The sequence below is a fragment of the Anguilla rostrata genome, chromosome 4 (genome assembly GCF_018555375.3).
Source record: "Anguilla rostrata isolate EN2019 chromosome 4, ASM1855537v3, whole genome shotgun sequence".
NCBI classification, from domain to species: Eukaryota; Metazoa; Chordata; class Actinopteri; order Anguilliformes; family Anguillidae; genus Anguilla; species Anguilla rostrata.
In genome coordinates this window covers 50,253,154-50,277,325 of record NC_057936.1, presented here as the reverse complement: position 1 = coordinate 50,277,325, position 24,172 = coordinate 50,253,154, and the positions used below count along the sequence as shown (strand labels likewise).

The 24,172-nt window shown below is 46.8% G+C and overlaps 1 protein-coding gene across 1 annotated transcript; it reads right to left on the bottom strand.

The window, feature by feature from the left end:
* Positions 1-417: 417 nt before the first annotated feature.
* On the bottom strand, positions 418-23,056 carry LOC135254149 (centrosome and spindle pole-associated protein 1). The gene is made up of 33 exons (XM_064334127.1): positions 22,952-23,056; positions 22,070-22,166; positions 21,409-21,484; positions 20,818-20,924; positions 20,391-20,414; positions 19,878-19,952; positions 19,140-19,229; positions 18,469-18,812; positions 18,235-18,324; positions 17,758-17,856; positions 17,195-17,286; positions 16,233-16,329; positions 15,708-15,765; positions 15,403-15,447; positions 14,298-14,593; positions 13,898-14,016; positions 13,043-13,112; positions 11,844-11,958; positions 10,898-11,045; positions 10,314-10,454; positions 10,090-10,202; positions 8,375-8,524; positions 7,902-7,945; positions 7,364-7,589; positions 6,988-7,054; positions 6,699-6,843; positions 4,536-4,679; positions 3,379-3,512; positions 3,245-3,288; positions 3,036-3,099; positions 2,212-2,330; positions 1,730-1,886; positions 418-1,626 (listed from the first exon to the last, which is right to left on the bottom strand). Exons 2-33 carry the CDS (start codon positions 22,151-22,153, stop codon positions 1,412-1,414), a joined length of 3,792 nt encoding a protein of 1,263 aa, XP_064190197.1. The 5' UTR covers positions 22,154-22,166; positions 22,952-23,056; the 3' UTR covers positions 418-1,411.
* Positions 23,057-24,172: the final 1,116 nt, after the last annotated feature.

Genomic DNA, 24,172 nt, shown 5'->3' with positions numbered 1-24,172 from the left:
ATTCAGTATTAACTTACATCCTCAAGCATTTCCTCATTTCTGAAAGTTACGTTCCAGAACTGAATAATATTCATACAAACTAGAAAATGTTTTTTGTGCTCGTTTCCCTTGTCAAGACATCCATAAGCCACCACCAGTATAGTAGATTTAGCCTTCGGACGAACGGTGCAAAGAGAGGTCCAAAAAACTTCAAAACGTTCAACCGAGCAGATATTAAGGCCGTGAATTTGACTTATGGTGTGTTAAGTAATGTGCCTTCTTTCTCGATACATTTGGTTAAAAAAAGTGGCATGTGTCAGCCTTGCTTTCTACTTTATATGGCTAGAAGCAAATGGCTTTTAGCAATGCTATGGTTAAATATTCTGGATCCATTCATGGTGTAATTTCAATGCAAATGAATGCAAAAAAAAAAACAGCTTTATTAAAATAATTTATTATTACATTTGTCTATTAAAAAGCAACAGACATACAAACATACAGTGCTCAGGACATTTCATATTTATGTATTAAACTCAAACACACCATTTTAAAAACGACAATTTGCAATATATATTACTCTCTCAATATGTATTCTTCAAGAATGATAAAGAAAGTGGGGTATCTGCTAGACTAATTGTGCCAAAGCTTCAGCTGACCACACAAGCCCAGGCAGAGGCCACAGTGCTCTCAGTACTCCATACAATAATGCATCCCTTCCGGCATCTCTGATGTAACATCGGTTCATCTGCTGCCTGTCATTAAAACAAAGCACACGCTGACAGACACCGATCCTTTCAGCTCTACCACTGGCTCGCTGTGTGGTCTGTGTGATGTCATTTCTCAGGTTTTCCCAGTCTTGGCAAAAGGATTACAGGGTTGCAAAACATTCACTCCAATAAACCTCAATGCAGGCTAGGCTATGCTTTTTTTTTAAATCAGGCTTTGAATTTAATGCACCTCCAGTATTGGCAGAGGTAGAAGTATTAGTTGCACATAAATGTAGTAATGTTAATAAGTCAACACTTTGAGGAAGGCTGAAAATGAAGAGCTCACGGAAGTGAGCAGAGACCTGCTGTTGTAAAACTGTGCTGTCAGGGCACAGGTCCGCACGCTTGCATGCTCACACACGCACACCCACATACACGTTCACACACACACACACACACACACACCCAGGGGAGTAGCAGAGGGGTGCTCAGTGTATTTGGGGGGGTGGAATATCAGAGGAGTGTTCAGTGTATGGGAGGGGGGAATAGCAGAGGAGTGCTCAGTGTATGAGAGGGGGGAATAGCAGAGGAGTGCTCAGTGTGTTTGGGGGGTGGAATAGCACAGAGGGGCACTCAGTGTATGGGAGGGGGGAATAGCAGAGGAGTGCTCAGTGTATGGGGGGGGGGAATAGCAGAGGAGTGCTCAGCGTATTGGGGGGGGACGCTCAGCCGCGGTAAGAGGAAGGGCCCTCCCAGTCGGGGGCCTCCCAGCGGTGGGCCTCCCTGTGGCCCCGCCCTTCCATGAAGCGCTTGAGGGACTCGGAGGTGCCGGGCCTCATCCAGGGCTCCGTGGCGAAGGTCTGCACCGAGCAGCGCCGCTCGGGGTCCAGCGGGGTGGCGCTCCGCTGGAAGCTGTCCCTGTCATCCGAGGACGCGTCGCCTGGGGACGCACGGAGAGAGGGCACGTCAGCGTCCCGCCCCAAAGCGCGCCCCCTCTGACCCCCCCAACCCCTCCCCCCCCCCCGGCCGGCGGCTCCACCCACCTGCGGTCGAGGCCCGGCTGCCCACCTCCTCCAGCCTCTGCATGCGCCGCTGGTTGGACCGCTGCAGCTGCTCCAGGCTCAGGCTGTCCGCCGACCGCAGCGAGCGCGAGTCCGTCAGCCCCACGGGCTCTGCCGGGCTCTCAGAGGGGGCGCGCTCCTAAAAAACAGGTCATGTGACTGCAGTCAGACTATATCAGCGTGGGAGCATTACTAATGAGCACACCTCACATTCCAGTGCAGTCTCTCTCAGCACAAACTGCTGGAAAAGCTGTCTGTAGTGATCCTGAATGAATGAATGAATACGAGCAGCTGGAGCACTTATTCAGGCTCACACATGGCTGTAGTATAAAATAACACTGTGAGCGTTCGTAAGTCTACACACCTCACATCCCAATGCACTTCATTTCTTTTTAAAGAATGAGACAGGACTGTATGCGTGTGCGCGCTTCCACAGTGACCTGGGATGGCCGTGGGACACTCACACGCTCGTAGTCTGGCCTCTTGGCTGCCCTCTCCCACTCTGTGGCTGAGGGGGGTCTGGCTCTGGGGCCCGGCTTGGCCTGGCGGTCCGTAAGCGCGGGGAAAGTGTCCCCGCTGGAGTCTGGAGAAACGGCACAGGGAACAGGTCTGTTTCATCAGCCGTTTGGTGGAGAGCTATACGTCTCGTATTGAAAGGCTGTGTTGAGAGATGCACAGGACGGCCGTTTCTCACTCCTCACCTCCCACCCAAGCTCTCTCTCTGTCTCTGTCTCTGTCTCTCTCTCAAATTCAAATTCAAATAAGCTTTATTAGCATGACGTATATATACATATTGCCAAAGCATAGGTACAACAAACAATAAACATATGAACAGAATACAACTTTGTGTGTGTGTGTGTGTGCATAGGATATGTTAGCTGGTGTAATGTCAAGTGTAAATTAGATGAAACAGTGAATATATATCACTCTCTCTCTCCCTCTCTCTCTTTTTATCTCTCTCTCAATCGCTCTCTCTCTCTCTCTACCCCCCTCCTCTCTCCCTCCCCCTCTCTGCTGTTATTTTCCCTGCCTGGCTAACCCCGCTGCCTGTGTCTGGCACACCGACTCCTCTCAGACTGGCACCAGCTGTCCGTGTGCCGTGCCGCGCCCCGGCTGCCACGTTTACGCTGGCAGCCTCCGTGCCATCCCAGCGCTGCCGCCCTCAGCCCTCGACCCTAACGCTCCCCCCTCCCCCTGCCCCCCAGTGCCAGGCTGGCGCAGTGCTGCCCTGTGCCAACCCTTCTCGGGTTCCGTACCATTCGGAGGGGGGGGCGGATTTTGGGCTTACCGATAAAAGCGCTCTCTGATTCGAGCAGGGACTCTCTCAGCAGGTTCTCAGCCGAGCTCTTCCTCTGAAAGAATACAGCCATTTTTAGACACGCATGAGTCGCCCATCAGAACCCCTGTACACGGGGCCATTCGTATTCATGGGGAGTTTATAGCGTTACATATCCAGCCAGAATAAGACAAGCGCAGAGAGGGGCATTCGACGCTCACCACATCACGAGTCGGGTATGCCTGAGGGGCCAGGTCCAAGTACTCTGTGGGGGAAGAGAGAAGCGGTTAGAAGCGCTCGGTAAAGATGCGGCCGCCCCCCCCCTCTGTGATTGGCGGAGGGATGAGCCACTGACCGGCGGCCTCCCTCCTCTTCATGCGGTTGATCCTGCGCTGCTGCTCCCTCAGCAGGGCCTGCTGCTGCAGCTCCAGGCTGCGGTCGTCCACGGGGGGGTCCGGGTAGGTCTGCCGCACCTCCTCGCGGGACTCGCTGTCTGCAGCGCGCGCACACACACACACACACACACACAATTTAACCCTCATTTCTACATGACTACAGCGTCAGGCTCATGTGGAGGCCTGACACCATGTCAGTTACCTTGGGAATGCAGACTAATACAGCGAGCTTCATCTTATACTGAATATCACTCAGGCAGCTGTGCACCACCCTCCACCCTCCCTGGCAGCAGCTGGCCTGGGGAGCAGGGGCAGGTAGAGGGCAAGTGTGGGGGTGGCAGCAGGGGGCCAGGCCAGGTAGGGGCAGGACCGGGTGTCCCAGAGAGCCCTGTTACTCAAAGATTAAAGGAAGTACCACTCCTGTCCCAGATAATGAACCCACACCCCCTCAGTCTGTACCTTCACCCTGTAAATACACACGCACGCACACACTCATGCAAAATTCCTACTTGGGAACTCATTCAACTCATTTATTTTGGTAGTCGCCCGTTTCCTTGTCTCCTGCCAAGCTTTCCGATGTGATTGATGCATTTTATGGTCATAAGGAGGGCTCTTATTATTCATACATGACATCACGAGCTTGGCTGAAACCAAAGAAAGTTCATATGCAGATTAAACGGGTTGGGGAGCTGTGGCCTGAGAGGTAAAGGAGCTCTGGCACAGGGGTATTCTGGTGGTCTCAGAGGGGCGTTAGCCTCATCAGCACCTGCTAGTGGGAGAACAGAAAACAAACAGAACTGCTCCAACTCCAGAGCCTGGAACTGACTGCATTAATGCATTATAATATCCTACTGCTTGGCAGAGGCCCTTCTTTTGGGCATAGAACACTGCTCAGATTATCCACATTGTCCATCTGTACTGTAATTCTTCATGTTGATTGCCTTGCTCAAGGGTACAATGGTAGCACCCAACGTGAGTATTGAAGCTACGTCCTTTCTTGCTACGCCTCAGGTAAAGGGCTTTGGTAATGGTGAGCGATGTGGGGGTTGTGACCGCAGACGGCGGGGGCAGTTTGGGGGGGTATTCCTGCGGCCCGGCCGGCAGCACAGAGGGGCACTCGCCTCGGTATTTGAGGCGGTTGAAGTCGCGGATGTTCTGCAGGTTGATGGGCCCGGCGGCCATTTTGGAGTTTCTCCTGACCGGCGCCTGCAGACGCAGCCTCGCCATCTCGAACACGTCCACCTGCGCCTGCTCCCGTCGCCTGGGAACGAGAGCGGGGCGCGTCACAGACCGGACACTGCGGAGCGCTCAACGCTACCGCCTGAGAGAGGCAAGCCTGGACACATCACACATACACAATACTACAGCCTGAACACACAGCAGAGCACCTCTGAGGTGTTACAGGCTTTGAGTGGCAACCCCTCCATTGAATAAAAACAGAGCAGAGCAGTCTACCTGAATACACTGAACACAGCAGGCTCACTGCTGCACTGCACCTCATAAGTATCACTGTTAGTGAGCTTCAGTACCATGAGTCTAATCATGGAATAAGCTATATAAGCCACTTATGGTCTCTGAAGATCCTCTGGCTAGCAGGACCCTGAGGATATATCCCATCACCTGAAAGGAAATATGGAGCAGCCAAAACATGAGCTTCAGCCCCATCCTTTAAAGAATGAACTACTTGAATTACTGCTCTATATCAATCACCATGAATAGGGATGACTCCACCATATCAGCCTTCAGGGCTTTAGGGCCAGCTAGAGCTCCATGCCTTGGTGCAGTGACATGCATGCATCTCTCCTCCTTAGCATCAGGCAGGGAGACAGCGCTTCAGTCAGGGAGAGAAAGAGCGATTCAGTCAGGGAGGGAGAGAGCGCTTCAGTCAGGGAGAGAAAGAGCGATTCAGTCAGGGAGGGAGACAGCGCTTCAGTCAGGGAGAGAAAGAGCGATTCAGTCAGGGAGAGAAAGAGCGATTCAGTCAGGGAGGGAGAGAGCGATTCAGTCAGGGAGGGAGAGAGCGCTTCAGTCAGGGAGAGAAAGAGCGATTCAGTCAGGGAGGGAGAGAGCGATTCAGTCAGGGAGGGAGAGAGCGCTTCAGTCAGGGAGAGAAAGAGCGATTCAGTCAGGGAGGGAGACAGCGTTTCAGTCAGGGAGGGAGAGAGCGCTTCAGTCAGGGAGAGAAAGAGCGATTCAGTCAGGGAGGGAGAGAGCGATTCAGTCAGGGAGAGAAAGAGCGATTCAGTCAGGGAGGGAGAGAGCGTTTCAGTCAGGGAGGGAGAGAGCATTTCAGTCAGGGAGGGAGAGAGCGTTTCAGTCAGGGAGGGAGAGAGCGTTTCAGTCAGGGAGGGAGAGAGCATTTCAGTCAGGGAGGGAGAGAGCATTTCAGTCAGGGAGGGAGACAGCGTTTCAGTCAGGGAGGGAGAGAGCATTTCAGTCAGGGAGGGAGAGAGCATTTCAGTCAGGGAGGGAGAGAGCATTTCAGTCAGGGAGGGAGAGAGCATTTCAGTCAGGGAGGGAGAGAGCATTTCAGTCAGGGAGGGAGAAAGCATTTCAGTCAGGGATGGAGAAAGCATTTCAGTCAGGGAGGGAGAGAGCATTTCAGTCAGGGAGGGAGAGTATTTCAGTCAGGGAGGGAGAGAGCGATTCAGTCAGGGAGGGAGAGAGCATTTCAGTCAGGGAGGGAGAAAGCATTTCAGTCAGGGAGGGAGAGAGCATTTCAGTCAGGGATGGAGAAAGCATTTCAGTCTGGGAGGGGGAGAGCATTTCAGTCAGGGATGGAGAAAGCATTTCAGTCTGGGAGGGGGAGAGCGTTTCAGTCAGGGAGGGAGAGAGCGATTCAGTCAGGGAGGGAGAGAGCATTTCAGTCAGGGAGGGAGAAAGCATTTCAGTCAGGGAGGGAGAGAGCATTTCAGTCAGGGATGGAGAGAGCATTTCAGTCTGGGAGGGGGAGAGCATTTCAGTCAGGGATGGAGAAAGCATTTCAGTCAGGGAGGGGGAGAGCGTTTCAGTCAGGGAGGGAGAGAGCAATTCAGGCAGCAGGCAATTCCCCATCTCACTGTGCATTAGACCTCTTTCTCCATCAGTCATCTCGATCTGCCTGTGACTGCACAGTGCATCCCCTGAGAGCTCAACTCAACATACACTCTTTGTTCCAAAACACAAATTCATTCCTTTTTCTAGCATACAAGCTGCTGTGATTCTAACGTTAGGTTTAGATCATTTAAATGTAACCGTTTCAGCCAATCCATGTTGATTCTGCATCTGTTCAGCGGCTTACCTGGTGCTGACAGGGCTGTCCAGCCCCTCCCTCTCCCTCTCCCTGTCCCTCTCAGTCTGCTGCAGCTCCCTGTCCAGCCGCCTCTGCTCACTGCGCAGCTGTTTGCGCAGGGCCGACAGCTCGCCGATCACGCCCGGCTGCTCCACTGAAACAGACACACACAGACACGGACAGACAGACAGACTGACACTTCTGAAAGCTGCAGTCCAGCTCCTGACCTGACCACACTGACACCACAGTAACATTCAAAGTGACAGATTTGTGCGTTTGTGCTCACGGTGAGCGTTACCTGTGGCTCGCAGCTGGTTTTTCCGGGCCGGTACCGGTGGGGAGGGTGGAACGGACATGGAGCGCTCCTGCACAAGAATTTGGGGGGGTGGGATGGGGGGGGAGGCTGATAGCTCAGCACCAGTCACATACTGTAGCAACCAATTGTTCCTTCTTACTACTGTCCTACCATGTGTCAAGGTATTTTCTGGCCATACTGTATTAGTGTCTATTACATTCATTTAGCATTAGTATCCCCAATCTCATCTGATATCTACAGTTACTGGAGATAAGGACTCGATCGGAAGCCTCCGTTGATTGACAGTTCTTCACCTCAAAACGAAGCAGCTGATTAGCATAACTGTGCGCAGATGTCTAGATGAGCACTAGACACTCACAGACAGAGTAGTGCTGGACTGCCGGCTGTCCACAGACAGGGGTCTGGACTTGAGTTGAGAGGCGAGCCTTTTCTGCACAGCTGGGATTGGTGGAGATGGCTCCCTAGGCATCTTCCCAAAAGGAATGCAAGAGTGCACAAAATAAAACTGATCCACAACAACACTTCCTTTGCATCCATTAGAATAGAGCACAAACACCACTGCCTTTTCATTTGGTGTCACCCAGCTAAATCATTAGTCTAATCTTGTGAGCCCGTAGCTTCATTCTACAGAGATACTTTACACGTGGTGCCACGGTACCTCCATTATTTTATCAAGAGGAGATCAGCTTTCAAATCATTTCCTCTGAAGTCTTGGGTGGTTGTTTTTCTTGCCACAGAGATTGTTTATAAAGCGCACGCATGGGTGGGTGTGTGTGTGAGTGTGCGTGCGCGCGTGTTGGGCACTCTCCAGCTGCACCTCTCCTCTGCCCTCTCTCCTCTCCTCACGGTCTCTCCCTCATCGGTCGTTTTTCCCTCCTCCTCCTCTGCGCTCTCGCTCTCCTTCCAGCAGCCGGATCTGCTCCTCGTTCTGGGCGTTTTGCTGCCGAGCAGAATAGGGCCCGCGCTGAGATACTACTGGAGGAATGAAGCCACTCCTACGGCGCTCTACTCTACCACTCTACCGCCGGACTACCACTGCTCGTAGGCCACTCTACCACCACTCTACCGCCGGACTACCACTGCTCGTACGCCACTCTACCGCCACTCCACCCTGGTCTTCCGTTCAGCTTCCCCAGGCTGTGACCATGGCAACATTTATCATTCAGAAAGACCATCACAACAAAGTTTCTTATTCCCAGTGTTATCACACTGCTGTAGGCTTACAGCCATTTTGCTACCATGCTGTTCGGAAGAAGTGCCTTGACCCTCGATTGACATCATAACTAAAGACGTTTCAGATATATTTCAGCTGCAGAAGTGGGAAGTAAGAGAACTGGCCTCGTGCCTTTCTCACAGAGAATGCACTGACCTCCCTCTCCTTGGACCTCTTCCTCTCCTGCTCCTCCTCGTACTCCCTCTGTATCCGAGCCCTCTGCTCCGCCAGCCTCTTCTCCTCCCTCTCCTCCTCCAGCCGGAAGCGCTCCCGCTCCTCCGCCTCCTTCTGCCGCTTCTCCTCAATCTGTTTGCGGCAGAAACACGGGGCGGGGGCCTCGTCTCACGTGCGAACCGCCCGCTGCGCGTAGCTTCACAACCGCCAACCCCCCTGCGGAGACGAGGGCTTGGCCGCGTGCTCTCCAAACCTGGCTGTTCAAATGAGCACTTTCTCTCCAGTGCACATTGATTACACTAATTAAACCGAATGGCTTCAGGTGGTGGTGAGGGGGGCGGGCGGTGTGTGGAAGTAAAAAATCTAGAATCTGCATCCTATTACATCAGTATCCCCTTAGGTTTGGTTACTCTAAATGCAAATCTGGTCTGCTTGAACTAACATGAGCTCCCTTTATTGCTTGCAGGACAGGGTGCCAAATGAACAGTTTCCAACTTCAAAAGTTGTGTAAAACTAAAGCGTACATGTTTCTCAAAATGTGGAAGCCCGACTGTGTTCACAACACTTTGTGAGATTGTAATTTCATGAAAGTGAGGGTGAAAACAACTTGTAATGTAAAGGTTTTAAACCCATATGGAAATGAACATTTCCCATCATACATCAGGATTCCTGGCGATGTAAAACATGGCTGCCGTGTTTACTGTATGGAGTAGTAACTGACTCAGTGACAGTACGTCAAACACCTGACACAGATAAGGAATATTAGCGGAAGAGTTCCTTTCTTCATATCCCCTAGACAGCATGCAGGAAAACAAGTAAGAGAACATTAATAAGACGGCAAATTCCTAGCATGCATTTCCCAAGGGTTGCAAATAAATATTTAAAATGGAAAAAATGTTGAACATCAGTGCATTCAAAAATGCACAACAGCTTGAATGCTGATAGCCCTCTCTCCCTCTGTCACACTCACATACACACACACACACATAAACAAATCTGAGATAACCGTCCACTTAAAGTACATGAAGGAAATGAAAGCAACATCCTTATCACATTGAAATGTGAAGTGAAGATAAACAAAATGAAAAAACTGAGCATTAAACTGAACCGAGCCCATTTGTGCTTGTATAGTATGCTCACAATATATATCCGCACATGTCATGTGACTGTGCCATGTTTTACTGACTGCTGGTTCAATAAGTGCTACAGAGCACAGGGACCACTTTATATGTCAAGCCTAGTGAAAAAAGTAGCAGAAAGTGAGAAATTACAGAAAAAGAAAGTGTGCAGGTAAAAAAAAATACTATTCTGTGACCGTCTTGGTTTTTTGAGCACTTTATAAGCAATCACCAGGTTTTGTTCCTGCTAAAAAGGAGGCATAAATTACTAAATAATGCATTCACTCCTTGCAATTTAAAGGTCATGTCTTTTTCAAAAATCAAAAGCACAAAAACACGCCCCATTTATAGGGAAATAAGCCTGCGTGCCACCGGTAAGATGGAGGCTGGGGATGTCACTGCCAGCTCCTTCTATACTGACAAAATATTGCAGTCTGGCACCCTGCTAGACGGGCCAGGACCAGCAGCACCAGCACACCAAGATCAAGACACCAGCCTCCATCGCTTTTATCGGTGTCCTGGCACCGTGCTCCAGGAGGACATGTGAGCACACGCTCCGAGCTCTGAAATGGCGCCTACCTGCTGCTTCAGGTAGTCCCGGTACTTGTCCTGTTCGTGAATCTGCTGCGGTGTTGGTAGGTCCGCAGAAGCATTGCCGCGAGGAAAAGCAGGGGCCTGGGCATAGGAAAACCCTGCCAAAACAAACCGCAACAGAACTGACTTTCCGGACTCTGAAACACTTTGGTTTGAGAACGGAGCGGTGAAGTAAGGTTTTAACAGAGGGAGGGTTTTCAGGGCGCTACCTGAAATCCTGTGGGGAGAGGGCGCTCGGTCTTCCCCCCTGGGCACCTGGAGGCTCCTGCCGACGGACCCCGCCTTCTTGCCTCGGGAGTCGGGGTTCAAGTAGGCCTCCTCGTTCACCTTGTGCATTTGATTCAGATCCGCTGGACAAACAGCACAGGTCGAGTCAGCAACCTCACCGCGAGCGCACACGTCCTTTTGATATTTAAACAACTGCGCTCAGCTCACATCAGTGGTATTCTGAAAAGGGGCTATGCAGGGTCCTCCTGCATTATTAATACACAATAGCCGCTGTGCTGCGAAAATCTAAATTAACGAAAGATGAAAGACTTAAAGATTTTGGCAGTCTTTCCAGATCTGAGCTTTGAATTATTTTGAAAAAAAATTGATCCATATAACGTGAATGAAATGGATTTTGGACATGGAATCGTGCTTTTGAATGACACGCTTGTAAATCAGATGATTCATAATGAATGTGTATTCAGGGTGTAGGAGTAGGCGAGCATCAGTAAGATGGTGCTCTGGAGAGAGAGTGAGAGAGACAGAGAGAGAGAGAGAGAGAGAGAGAGAGAGAGAGCAGACGTACTGATGAGGTTCCCCCGGCTGTCTCGGAGGGGTGCGCCACCTCCACCCTTCCCCCAGGGGTTGTAGGCTCTCATCTCAGCCTCCAGCTGGGCCTCGAAGCGCTCCTTCTCTTCCTTCTCCTGTTTTTTTCTCTCCTGTCTTTCTTGCATCTGCCACCAGGGTTTTAATCTTGTCAGTTTAAACCAAGCAACACATTTTTCCTAAAGGGATGCCAGGGGGCATTTTCTGGCCTGGCAAAGAAAAAGCTAGATTTCTGACACTTAGCTACTGTACTAAGAATGCATACTCATTTTAGGCTAATTATAAGGGCAGTCATTTTTGTTTATGACCTCCTCCTGCCAAACCCCTGGATGCTATCACTATCCCCTGCTTTGCTATCACACACCACTGGCTGGAGTGCTCCTGCTATCAGCACAAGTAGTCCAGGCCACCTCTAATAAACCAGGCAGCGGGTGGGAGTTCACATCTCCACACATCAAAGCTGCTACTCCTTTCACTTCTAATCGAATCATATCTCATCCCACTTCTCTCCACAGTATTTGGGTCTACATGTATTCTTGAGATTACTTTTGGGACCTTTGTTTAAATCCATAAATTCATATCTATCACTGATAGCACATTGCACTGCACAGGAGGCTTTTTGAATTATAAAGCAACCCGTCAAGAAACAGTTAGGAGATCACTCACCCTTCCCACGATGCCCTGGGTGGGAAACAATGTGCTCCCAACCCGAGACCAGATTTATAATGACCACAGTTGCCTTGGACAACTATCTTGCACACGCAGGCTTGGTGGGCGTACCTGTTTTTCGAGCGCTTCCTGATAGCTCAGCATGCTTTCTTTCATCTGTTTGGGCCTCTCTAGGTGGACATACCTACTTTTTGAGCGCCTCCTGATAGCTTAGCATGCTTTCTTTCGTCTGTTTGGGCCTTTCTTGGTGGGCGTACCTGTTTTTTGAGCGCCTCCTGATAGCTTAGCATGCTTTCTTTCGTCTGTTTGGGCCTCTCTGTCGGGAAGACTCCGACTCCAGCTCCAGTGGGCGCAGCGCCTGTCTGGCTGGTACTGAGACATTTTACAACATTTCAAAGATCCAGATCAAGACCTGAATGCATTTCATACAGACCTGGGTCTTTATACTTTATATGAAGTCATTTGACCTTTTACACAGCCAAATGCTGCAGATTACTGACTAGTTCAAAAGAAACAGCCATTTTCACTAATATTCATTTCACCAACTTTCATGAAAATACATTTTGAGTAGATTACAATGGATCTGCAATAGTGTTTTGAATTTCTGCATCTACAGAACTGAGCAAGACAAACCTTTAATATTTAAATTAATTCCAGGTCTGATCTAAATAAAAAATATAAGGCTTTCACCTTTTATTTATAAATTGAGAAAATTGAACAAGTGGTATGTGTGTATATAACAAATTATTTGCTTTGCAATAATATCATTATTTCAAATAGTTTTGGGGAAGAAGAAAAAATTGGCTTGAACAAAATCATTGTTTCCATTTGATAAAAGCCTGCAGGCCTCTGAAGCTGAAATAGCTGTGATCAGATCAGGCCAGCAGCTCTTGTGAGCTCTGTTCTTCCTCCTCGGCCCTGCCCTGGGGCTGCTGGAGGGCAGCAGATCCACAGACTCAGTGGTCAGACTGATTCTCACCATCCTCCATAAAAATAACCTTGACCTGAGCTCACCTCCAGCTCCGCACGCTGCTGTGAGCTTCAAATCAGGAGGGCCTCAAAGCTTGCTTAGTGCCCCCCCTACTGGCACTTATGGGAACCTCAACCTTGGACGAAGCTGTACGCTCCTACCCATTTCAAACGGCACCGTGACGCTGGGCTTTCCCTTGCGTACAATCACAGGTCGACTAAAACAGGGTTAAGACTCGCTTAAGTAACCACGCACTGGAACTAAGCCATAACCTAGCAGGCTCCGCACCAAAGCGTGATGTCACAGTCCATTCCAACCAGGTCTCATTAACCCCGGTACATGGAAGCTCACACAGACAGGCAGCATAAGCGGACATCGGCGGTAAGAGCCCAACGCCTCATGGGCCCTGCGGCTGCAGGAGGCAGCAGGCGCGTGGCCAGGCTAACGGACCGGAGCGCACGCGCCGTATCGGACCGGGAGACTCACTGCGACTGCGCGGCCCCCGGCGGCTGGCTGCGGAAGGTTCCGGGAGGCAGTCCCCCCGCTGCAGGCCCGTCTGCGCAGGATCACACAGACACGACAGTCAGCCTCCCAGCAAGCGTCGTCTGCCTAAAGAGACCCCTTCTCCGAAATGAGAGTTTTAGCATGCAAATTGCCTTCGGAAACGTATCGGCGCATTTCACTGAAGCCTGAAATTAATGTGAAGTTTCCGAGAAGAGTCACTAAGTATTTGAAAATGAACCCCCAGTAGTGTTCAGTCAAATGTGTCATAAACGCACCCAGTCAATGGACCCAACACGGCTGATTTAGTAATGCTTGGTACTGTGTTCTGTGTTTAAACAGAAACTTTTTTCTCCCCCAAAGACCAACCAAAGTTTACTTTCAGCTCTCAGATCCAAGGCCTTACTACAGGGACATTATCCAGTCCTCTGTCACTACTGCTGTTCACAATGGGGTTTTGGATACCACAGCACAGATACAGCTTGACCACCCACGGGAAGTTATTGTTTCAACACAACATGGATGACTGTCGGAACTGTGACAGTTGGACTACCAGGTTCAAAACATGTTCCAGAGCAATAAAGCTTATAGAAATGATCCTTGACTGCTGACTTAACATAGCACTCATTGCAAGCATACAGACAAACCAACTCGCTTCCTTAAATCATAATGAATACATTATTCAGAAATGCCAAAGCGTAAACAAGTAGACGTTTTTAAGAACTGCCCTTGAATTCACCTGAAGTCTGTAAATATTATATATGACAAATAAAATATTTTGACATATGAAAGACATCATAATGAGAACAGCTTGTGCAGTATAAAGGTAAACAGGCTTACAGTAAGCCAGGCTGGGGTCCAGAGGATTTCTGGCTCCGTAGTAGTAATAGGCCTCATCATACGGAGTTCTGTAGGCGTCTGCCAGCGTGGGTGCAGGGGGAGGCGGGACACCTGTGATTCTACCAGCAAACAGCCCAGCACTGTTAATACAAAACTGGCAGAGCCACTACAATTTTCTGAAATGAGCAACTTTTCAAAAAATAATTTAAAAACGTGCACTGAAAGTAGAAGAAACTAAAACAGACAAGGGCATTCAGGGAATACAGATCTTCACTCCATCTGGGAAAATGCCATTGCAGCCTTATTCATGTTCACACACACACACACACGCACACACACACACACACACACGCACACACACAGCTCAGGGGCAGTAGACCGGTCGTGTGAGCAGCGCTACCTGGGTGCGATGATCTCCCCCAGTGTGCCGGACAGACTCCTGTGGAAGTCTGGGTTGGGAGGAGCGGCCCCGCTGCCCGCCAGGCTGCCGTAGCTCGGCACGGGGGCCTGGAAGGCCACGCGCGGCTTCTCGGGGGGCCCCCCGTCCTCCGCGTCGGCGGGGGGCCTCTCCTCACGCCGCCGCCTCTCCGACTCGGACCCCAGCGCGTCCAGGCCCCGCCCGGGCCGGTACGGGACGTCCCGCCTCTTGCCTTCGTACTCGCGGGTCACCGCCCCAAATTGTTTGATTCGATCCGGCTGTGAGCGACAAGGCAGCGCGGTGAGTGACACCTGACCAATCGCAGCGCTTCAGAGGACATGCAGCCTCGCATCAGAATGATGCACAGGAGCTGCCCGCACACCCCATTTAAAAACAATGGGGAAACGTGCTCCTGTGAAACAGACCAATGACTAAAAGAATAGTTCCCCAAATAGACTCAAAAGCACATTTTTAGAGACAATGAGTGGTCCGAATAGCAACCAATAAGAAAGCGTCCATCCCAGTAAATGATTCCATTCCCAGAGATGCATTTGTTTTATATTATACCATTTTACACTGTTCCATGGGAAGTTCTTTCAAGGTGATATCTCCTTGGAAGTTAACAGGAGGAAATATTGCAACCACACATGGTGCCTAGCCGTGACTTTGATGCCCAGAGCCTGGTGATGCTTTTAGAATGAAGAAAAACGGCAAAGACAACCCGAGCTTCATGCTTCAGATAAGACTGTTACTCACAGAAATGAAATAATGTGTCAGCAAGAAACATTTTGCAATGCAGTGATGATATGTTAGTCCAAATACAGGGAAATGTGTCAGGCGGATTTTAGACTAAGGTTTAGAATGTAGAAGAAAGTACAGATGAGTCAGAGAAAGACATGCTTGGCCCAAGTCTGCCCCCTACTGTGTGTTAAAGGTAAGTGCACATTTACCTGATCCTGGTTTTGCTTGAAAAAGAATCACATTTCATTATTAAATTCTGCCCACAGAAAATGACCACATTTCTTCAGGTTTTGTAAGTAAATTCATAACTATGTCACAGGATCCACATCTGTCCATTTTATTTTACCTCTATTCTGACTCCTCGAAAATCATCCTGCCTTCTAGAAGATACCTGAAAATCACATAACCACTCTTCATAGAATTCACTCAGTCTTTCACATACAAAATCTACATTTCCTAATCTCAGCTTTGTGGATCGTCATGCTTTTTATTTTGTTCCAGGACAGCCCTTATTTGTGAAGCAAAGTGTCCAACACCCCATCGCAGTACAGATTTATATTTCAAACAGCGTGTCAACATAGCCAATGTCTATTCCCTTTGCTCGGTTATGCTTCATTCAAAAATGACATGTTGTTGGAAGGAATATAGTACCATTTTCTCTGGGTCAATGGCTCCAGTGGCAGCAACTCTGAGCTCCAGTTCCTTTTCCCTAATGGAGAAGAAATGTTAGAATCGCACTGTTTTTCAGTAACGTACTCAGACAATTCCACAATACCACTGCTCAAAAATACTGTATTAATTAAACTGGTTGATTTGACTTGATCGGCTAATTGATAAACACAGAACATAAGACAGCCCCTGGCATCCTTCTTGGCTGAGGAGTCTCAAACGATGACTCAATCCCCCAGTGGACGAATCTCGCATTTTCTCCCAACTAACAATCTGCCAAAATGTGTCAAACTTGAGCCAAAAAAAGAACTGCACCTTAGCATAAAATAAGAGAGGGCAAACAGGAGACAGGGGGAGGCCAATTAATTGCGTGCGGCTCAACAGTCTAACCTCTCGCACCCGGGACAGCGCCGTCCCGTGAAAAAAAAAAACCCCTGACAGCCATTCAGAGAAGCGGTCTCAGCGTGACAGCTGCTGCACTCCCACAGCCATCGGCACACCGCTTACTTCCTCTTGTTCTTCTGCTGTTCGGCCATTTGCTCCAGCAGCTCCCGCCTGTACCTCTCCTTCCTCGCCTGCGCGGCCAGGTCTGCGTCCGCGGCTCCTGCAACACCACACAGCACACTGCTAGCAATACAAGCCAAACGAAAATGAAACGAGAGAAAAAAGCCACCGCGGTTTCGCCTGACAGTGCCACTGGTGGGCTAGATGTTTGGGTTTGTGTCACATGACTGCTGAAGGGTGTCATTTGGACTCAGGAAATAGGAACTGTTGAACATTTACAATCTTTTAAATAAAAAAAAACTAAGATCATGAGATAACCTAAAAGGTTTGTGTGGTTTCTAAAGCAACGACATTCAGAAATCTTCCTGGTTTATGAAGCCCTCAAGCTAAATCCAGAACCCATTGCTGCACCTGTAATTTTCTCTGTGGAAAAATGTACAAATTAGGTTGCAAATTATTAGACCGTTCTTGATCACTTCAATACATAAATATGGATTGCAAACGATTTCCATTGGCATCATATAGTCTACTCTTTAGTATGCCGAGCTGGGTGTGTGGGTTTTATGTCTGTGCAGATCACTAGCGACATGCTAAACCACATAAGGGGAATGGCCAGCTTCCCAGCACATGCTGAGCAATGGAGGAGGACAGCAAGGAAATGAGAAGATGGCATCTGCTTCAAATAACAAGAAATGTCAATATTCTAGAAAAACACGGTAGGAAATTTAGAATTCTTGACTGTGAATCTTAAATTAAGTAAGGAACAGTATATGCACTTCTTCATTTTCAGCAAAGCTCTTCCATTGAACATTGGAATGATCCTCCAAAGAAAACAGAAAGCACACATTAAGTCTATTTTAAAAATGGCTGACAAGTCAATTAGAGAGACTGAAGACAGATGTATGCATGAATACATACCCTTCCAAATTGAAACACAAACGCACAAACATGCACGCACACCCTACCGATCATCAGTCCCGTGGCAAACTCGGCCCTGTCCTTGGTGCTGACCGATCTGGCTCTCTCACTCGCCTGTGCTGGTTGCAGATTCTGCAGCCTGACGTACAAACGCATCCACAGAGACAGGGCTAGACACCTTTACACAGACCTGATCAAGACTGCAATGATACAGTCCCCCCAATTATACTTCTAATCATACACAGAAAGATCTGATGTTTCATTACGGCATATGTTCCACCACACCACCCGCCAAACACATAAACAGGACCGCCACTCGACCAGATCAATGAAACTCCACTGGCAGAATTGATGAGTACAAGCAACCCATTTCTGCACTGTGAATCCAGCCACCTTGGCATTGAAATGAACCAGAACCTTACATACATCACCATTCTTATCCACAGTACAATGTGCCTCACAGTATGATGACCTGATACTGGGAGAAGAGATAACTTTAGAAATGCACATTTTATAATCTTTATCCATTATTTTATTGGTCGTCACTGTAAACTCCCCGTTTCTACTGAACACCCTGCCTCCCCCCATTATTTTAAGGCGAGGCCAGTACTTTGGATTGGGTGCAGCTGACAGTGTCCTTTGGATCTTCTCCCTATAGTCATCCTCGTACACGGGAGGGGCCTCCACCTTCCTCCTCTCCCAGTGAACTCTGTGAGGTGCAGAGATATCAAACTTCAGCAATTTAGTCATGGGTTTAAACAAAAAAGGTCCACCTAGAGACAGGAGTTTAACATTAGCAGTATCTAAACCATAACAATGCGCAACACAACAGCACCATGTTTTAACTGACCGGTGACTTGTAACTATGCTACATTGCATTATCCCAACCAAGTAAAAGTAATTACACTCTTTACAACCTTATGGGCCCAAATAACCTTCTGATTTTACTTAAACACAACTTTCAGTATAAAGCATAAGCCAGCTGAGGAGAGAAGGGCAACCACAAGCAAACAATATCAGTAAAAGACAGGAGCCATACTGTTTACCCAACATGCACCCCACTGTAATCACATTCCTAGAGCACCACCTGTCATTCCTTGGTCTTTGGACATAATGACCCATTTCAGGGTAATCATCAGAGTCATCAACCGCTCTCTCTCTTAGTCTTGGCACTTCTCTGAAAGAGAATTTAGAAAAATAAGTAACATACTTATTTACGGTCAATTTTCACTTCTGTCTTAAACGAATTGGAAGAGAGATTTAGGATGAATGCCCGTGCGCTCAGAAGGTGAGCAGTAACAGACGAGCTGTTCAGCAGTACCGGTCAGGCCTGTGGTACAGCCGGTGCCCCCTCCTCTCGGTGTACTCAGGCTCCCTGATCCGTCTGGGCCTTCTGTCCACAAAGTCCAGCTCGTCTTCAGAGTAGTCCTGCTGCGAGTCGTAATCCACCCTCCTGCCCGGGGGGTCCGGCCCCTCCCCCCAGCGCCTGCGACCCCGCCTCTGCCGGGTCTGCGTCCCCATCCCGGCCTCCGTCAGGGTGGCCGCGTCTCTCCTGGATGGGAGACGCTCGCGGGGCGCGGGGGCGCTGTGGACAGGCGGGAGTTTGGGGACTTCTGGACGAGCTCTGGGGATAGTATGGTGCTCCCCAGGCCTGTTCTGCTCCTGCTGAGACAGCACAGCTCACCTGTTAGGAGGAGCTTGGGAGGTACAGCCAGTGTGCTGGAAAACAACTGCTCCCTGCCCAACCTTCATTTCATTGCTCCTAGCCAGTAAATATATACAGCTAGCTTTGTAAAACAAATACATAAATAAATTATCAAAATGAATCCATTGGAAAATAGTTTAACAGACAATAAAAAACATTATGGCATTTTCTACTACATTTCTACACATTTCTACTACATTTCTACACATTTGCGCTGTTAAATATAAATCTAAGATAATAAGTAGCCACATAGCACAAAAAAGAAAAGGTTATCTTTGTGAATTTACCTGTAAACCTGAGTTTTGAGTGAATCTTCCCTGCTTTTGTCCTCTAAGAAACTGATTGTACTCCTCGTTTCTCTCATTTCTTAATCTGTCCTGGAAAGACCAATGACAAACTTCTTAGTATGGTATAAAACTATTTAAAAATGATTTTAAAAAAACTGTTTTACAGGATTCTTGAAAAAGGATAAAAGAACCTAAAAATCATAGGTTGATGATAATGACAAAGAGTCCTATTATAATGAAGTGCAATATACAGAGTTTAAATTTAAATATTTACTTGGCATAGGTTGTCTTGTGAAAATTCTTTGTCATTGCATACTAATATATAAATGTTGTGTCTAATTCATTACAGTAAGTAGAAGAAAAAAAGATTTTTATAGAAAATTCTGCTCACTTTTGCAGAAGCCCCAGCTTTCCTGTGTACAGGTGTGTGAACAGTTGGTTGCTAAGACACACCGATATTCCCACAGTGTCCACTAACAACACCAGCCAGCAAATCATCGTTCATGTTCTGATAAGCAAGTCTGTTCATGCTGAAGTGGGAAACGCTCTACGTGTCCCAAGGGTTTCCCAGGGTTCCCAACTTTGCTCCATTTCCTCCCACAACCTGTTGTACTCTACTGCAATACTACCATACATAGAACATGGCCTTAGCCAGGGCGATTTACAGCACGTCTCTATTCACACACAAGTTATTTTGTTGTTTACACTTCCCACAGTATGTGCCAGCGCAGAGTCTACCTTCGCAGATCTCCTCTCGGCGATAGGCAGAGACAGCGCCTGAGAGCCTGACTCAACACTCTTCATGTCCTTTTTCTAAAGATAAGAAACAATCCAGGTCAGATTACCCGATAATGATGAAGATGGAAAATGCAGTGTAACCTGCATTTTAACAACATGGATTGTATATGTTTACCAGCACATGCTACATAATCATACATGTAATTTTTTAAATCACTAGTAAGTCCCTCAGATGCTGCAAATTTGCAGAGGAAGCACCCATTAGATACATCAGATCAGAACAACAAAACCCATTTTCCCATTCACAGCAATTCCTATAATTCCACCTGAATAATATGAATTTTTGATCAGCCAACTCAGATTGATTAATAGCTCTATTTCCAAGAGTAATCAAGCCTAAAACAATTTTTCCCAAAAACAAAGTAATAATTTCCTTGCAGATTTAGCAGCTTAACTGCTGAGAGGTTTAGCATGTATAGCATGCCATTTCCCCAAGTTGTGAAAATATCCTACCTTTCTTCCCCCATGATTTTGTTCCTGCAAGTTTTTAAGATCTCATAAGACAGCGTGTGTTCTGAATATATACAAATGATGCTTCAATATGGTCCTTAAAGCATTATAAAAACATCAATGACCCCTATCCAGTGTTAGCCAGCAAACTTGTCATAATAATTGATATTATAATTTATTCCTGTAGTTTCATCACAACAATACCAATACCAACCGACTGTAGAGTCAATTGTTTTCTTTTTGCCTCAATGTCACTCTTCCATAGTCTTAATCTTCATTAATGTGCATTTGTTTGGCTTTTTTTTCCCATTTGAATAATTTGTAATAAATATGCAATGAATGTATGCAACTGCATCTCAGCCTTGTGTTGATTGCTCCAGCTGGCTGCAGACTTTTACACATCAATGCAATTTAACGCAACCGAGATTACCTGAGCCATGTAGCGTCTGTAATCCAGACGTAGCTCTTGTTGCAACCTCTGCTTCTTCTTCTCATAGTCTTCTCCCAAAGGCAAGCTCAAGCCATAGCTCGGCTCCACTGAAAACAGAACAGCATACACCAGGACAGACGGCTGCAGCTCTGCATGCTACAACCCATCATATCACACTGCATATTAAAGGTATGCATGCTGTAAGCACATAATGCATATATGCATATATGCACTGCTACACACAAGACCACACTGTAGAGCAAGTGTGGGCAGTTACAGTCCTGGAGGGCTGGTCTGCATGCAGGTTTTCGTTTCTACCAATTACTCTGGCTAAATGAGCCAATTGGCTGTACATACCGACGTTGGCTCACTTGTAGATTAGATCACAGTAAAACATTTCATAGAGGGCCACAGCAAGTCTTCGGCTGTCATTCATGCACTGATCAAGAAATGTGCTAAAATGTCAAAATGCATAAATGTTAGGGCTAGCTAAGTAATTGAGGCCAGAAGTTGGCATGGAAACCACAAATGTAGCCGGCCCTTCTTGCCCACCTCTGCTGCAGAGTGACATCTGCAGCAGTGGTACAGTACCTTTCTGGGCTGAGGACCACTTGGACAATGGACCAGTCTCCTTCCAGCCAGCATTCGGGGGACCGTCTACTGTTGTCTATCCGGATGACAAATCACATCCAGCATTATAGAAAAAGATCTGGATGAAAGGTGAAAACCTGGGCCTAATAAATTATTTTACCACATTCTTTGGAATTTTTCTTTTTTCTTTTTTTTTTTTTTTACATTCTTTTGTCCCAGGCTTTCAACATCCATTAGCATTCAATGAACTGCTTGTTATTCCACAGCAACCTTTTTACTGTGCATACATTTACATTTTTCCTATCTATTCAAGTAGTCCATTATAATTTGCAAATTTAAATATACCTTGAGTTGGATGCTGTAGAATAATTGTCTGTAATGTACATGCAATGAAAAGTTTAAATCTTCTGAAGCACAAAAAAAAAGAACAAAAAAACAAAGAGAAATGTGTGAATGCAACAGGGAAAATAGCAGTCTTGCTAGCGGAATGATATTATCCTCTACAGGTTAAATTATATTACATCCACTGGTGTTTCATTAAATACGGTAAATTCTAACACTAACATGTTTAAATCATGGAGAAACCAAATCAGACGTGTAGTATAGGCTAATTAATTCCACAAGAATAATAAATCAGAAAATATGAGGCAGCACAACACACCCTTATTTCCATGTAAGGTGGATCCTGATCCAGAGTGACCTTTTCAACCCTCTCGTCCTCTGGAAAGTTGTGAAGCGCGTCCATTTTCAGCGAGTTTCTGCATCAAGAACAAAAGGAAATATAATATCTAATCCCTCCATGGATTATTGATTAAAGTTATGAAATGGCAAATAATATTATGTATAACGACTGACACTCTGACTGGTTCAGACAAGACCTAGAAATAGAGTACGGTCTCTTTAAGGTTGGTTGTTAGGCAACCGCAGTGTACACAATTTAGGGTATTTGTTTGCTGGCAATCTTGCGTTTTCCTATGGTTTCCCCCCTCATACTGCAAAAACATATATTTGAATTCAGAAAGGTGTCTGTAACACTGATTAACAATACGGTCTGAAAAATGTAACGTTAGTTCTCGAAACCCAATTAATGTACTAGCAAGCCAAGTTAACGATATGCCAACTGCCTGGCATCAAAACCATGAGTTAACGTTAGATCTGTCTCTGGAACCACCAACGTTCACCTACATTTACATTTTATTCGCTGCAATAATGTCGTTTTCTTTAAAATTAATCAATACTGTATTCTCTAACGATTATGCAGAGAGATGACAAACTGATTTACCTAGCCACAACGTTAGTTAACTCAACGTTATTCTACTGGGGTAACGTTAGAGTTTATCTCTCGAAAGATTCCATGGCTAGTTAATCTAGCTACATCTAGACTCGCTAAATGAAATTCGGTTTAAATATTAATTTCGGATTTTTCGTGAATCGTCTTTTTTTAATCATTGCTAAAGCCACTGGTATCGTCTATATTAGCACGTTAGTAATATGTCATATTAAACACGTTAGCTAGCTAGTCTAGATGGAAAAACTTGCTTACAGTTATGCTGACGCGTTCATTCAGCCGCTATGGTATTGTGTTGATAGCAACAGTAGCTAGCTGGCTTTAGTCTACAATCATGAAGGTAAATGTAGCCAACGTTAGAGCACCGGTTTTGTATGTTATCCAATCACACTTGAAACAGCTTGCAGCGAATGACATCGCAAACGCGTCTGGTCCTCTGGGTTGACATCCGTGTAAATTGGTCTTTCGGGGATTAAGTGGTTGTTTATTTAACATTTGTTTATTTAACTGTTAGCAATTTAAATTGCCTATGTCTTAATTAATGTTCTCTTATACAGCCTTCAACTTTCCCTGAACATTAGCTAGGTTAATTAAGCTTAGTAAAGTATGCTTAGTCCAATTAGATTAGGGTACGATTGTGTTTGCTGATTTTAGAGACTGAAATAAATAGCATTATGCTATTAAATTTCCCCTATGCTAGAATGAATACATTTCCAACAACCCATGTCTGTAGCCTAAAACAACGAAGCCCATACCTGTTAGCTACGCGATGCCACGACCACATCTGGATTCAATTGACAAACAGCTGCATCAAAATCTCGGTTGAAATAAAAACAGTAAAATTAATTTGAAGGATAAGGATATACTACAGTGAATACGGATAGATGGTTAAATGACAGAGATGGTGTGCCGTACAGATTGGTATTGATATAACGAATTAGGTTAGGTTTAAATAACTAACATATAACTAAATATTCTCACTGTGTTCGTTGGTGGGGTTAATGCTGTACAGATTTCAGAATTATCTAATTGACTGGTCCCTGCCATGGTGCCCTGCCAATCTGCAGCCAATGGAAGTTGTATAGCTGACATCTGAAAAGAATTGCGATCTAAACCGTTCCTAAACTAGGTCCTGTGTATGTTGGTTTTTTCCAACTGCAGTTGCAATCTCATAATTTTAACAAGCTGTTCATTTTCCTAAATTAGATGCTTCTCATGTTTTGAGGGATTATTTACCCATGCCACATAATGCCCAAAATGCACTACAAAAAGTATGTGGACACCTGACATCCAACATCTCATCCAAAACTATGGGCATTAATATGGAGTTGGTCCACCCTTCGCTGCTATAACAACCTTCACTACTGGGAAGGCTTTATACTAGATGTTGGAGCATTTCTGCAGGGATTTGCTTCCATTCAGACACAAGAACATTAGTGAGGTCCGGCACTGATTGGGTGATTAGGCCTGGTTCGC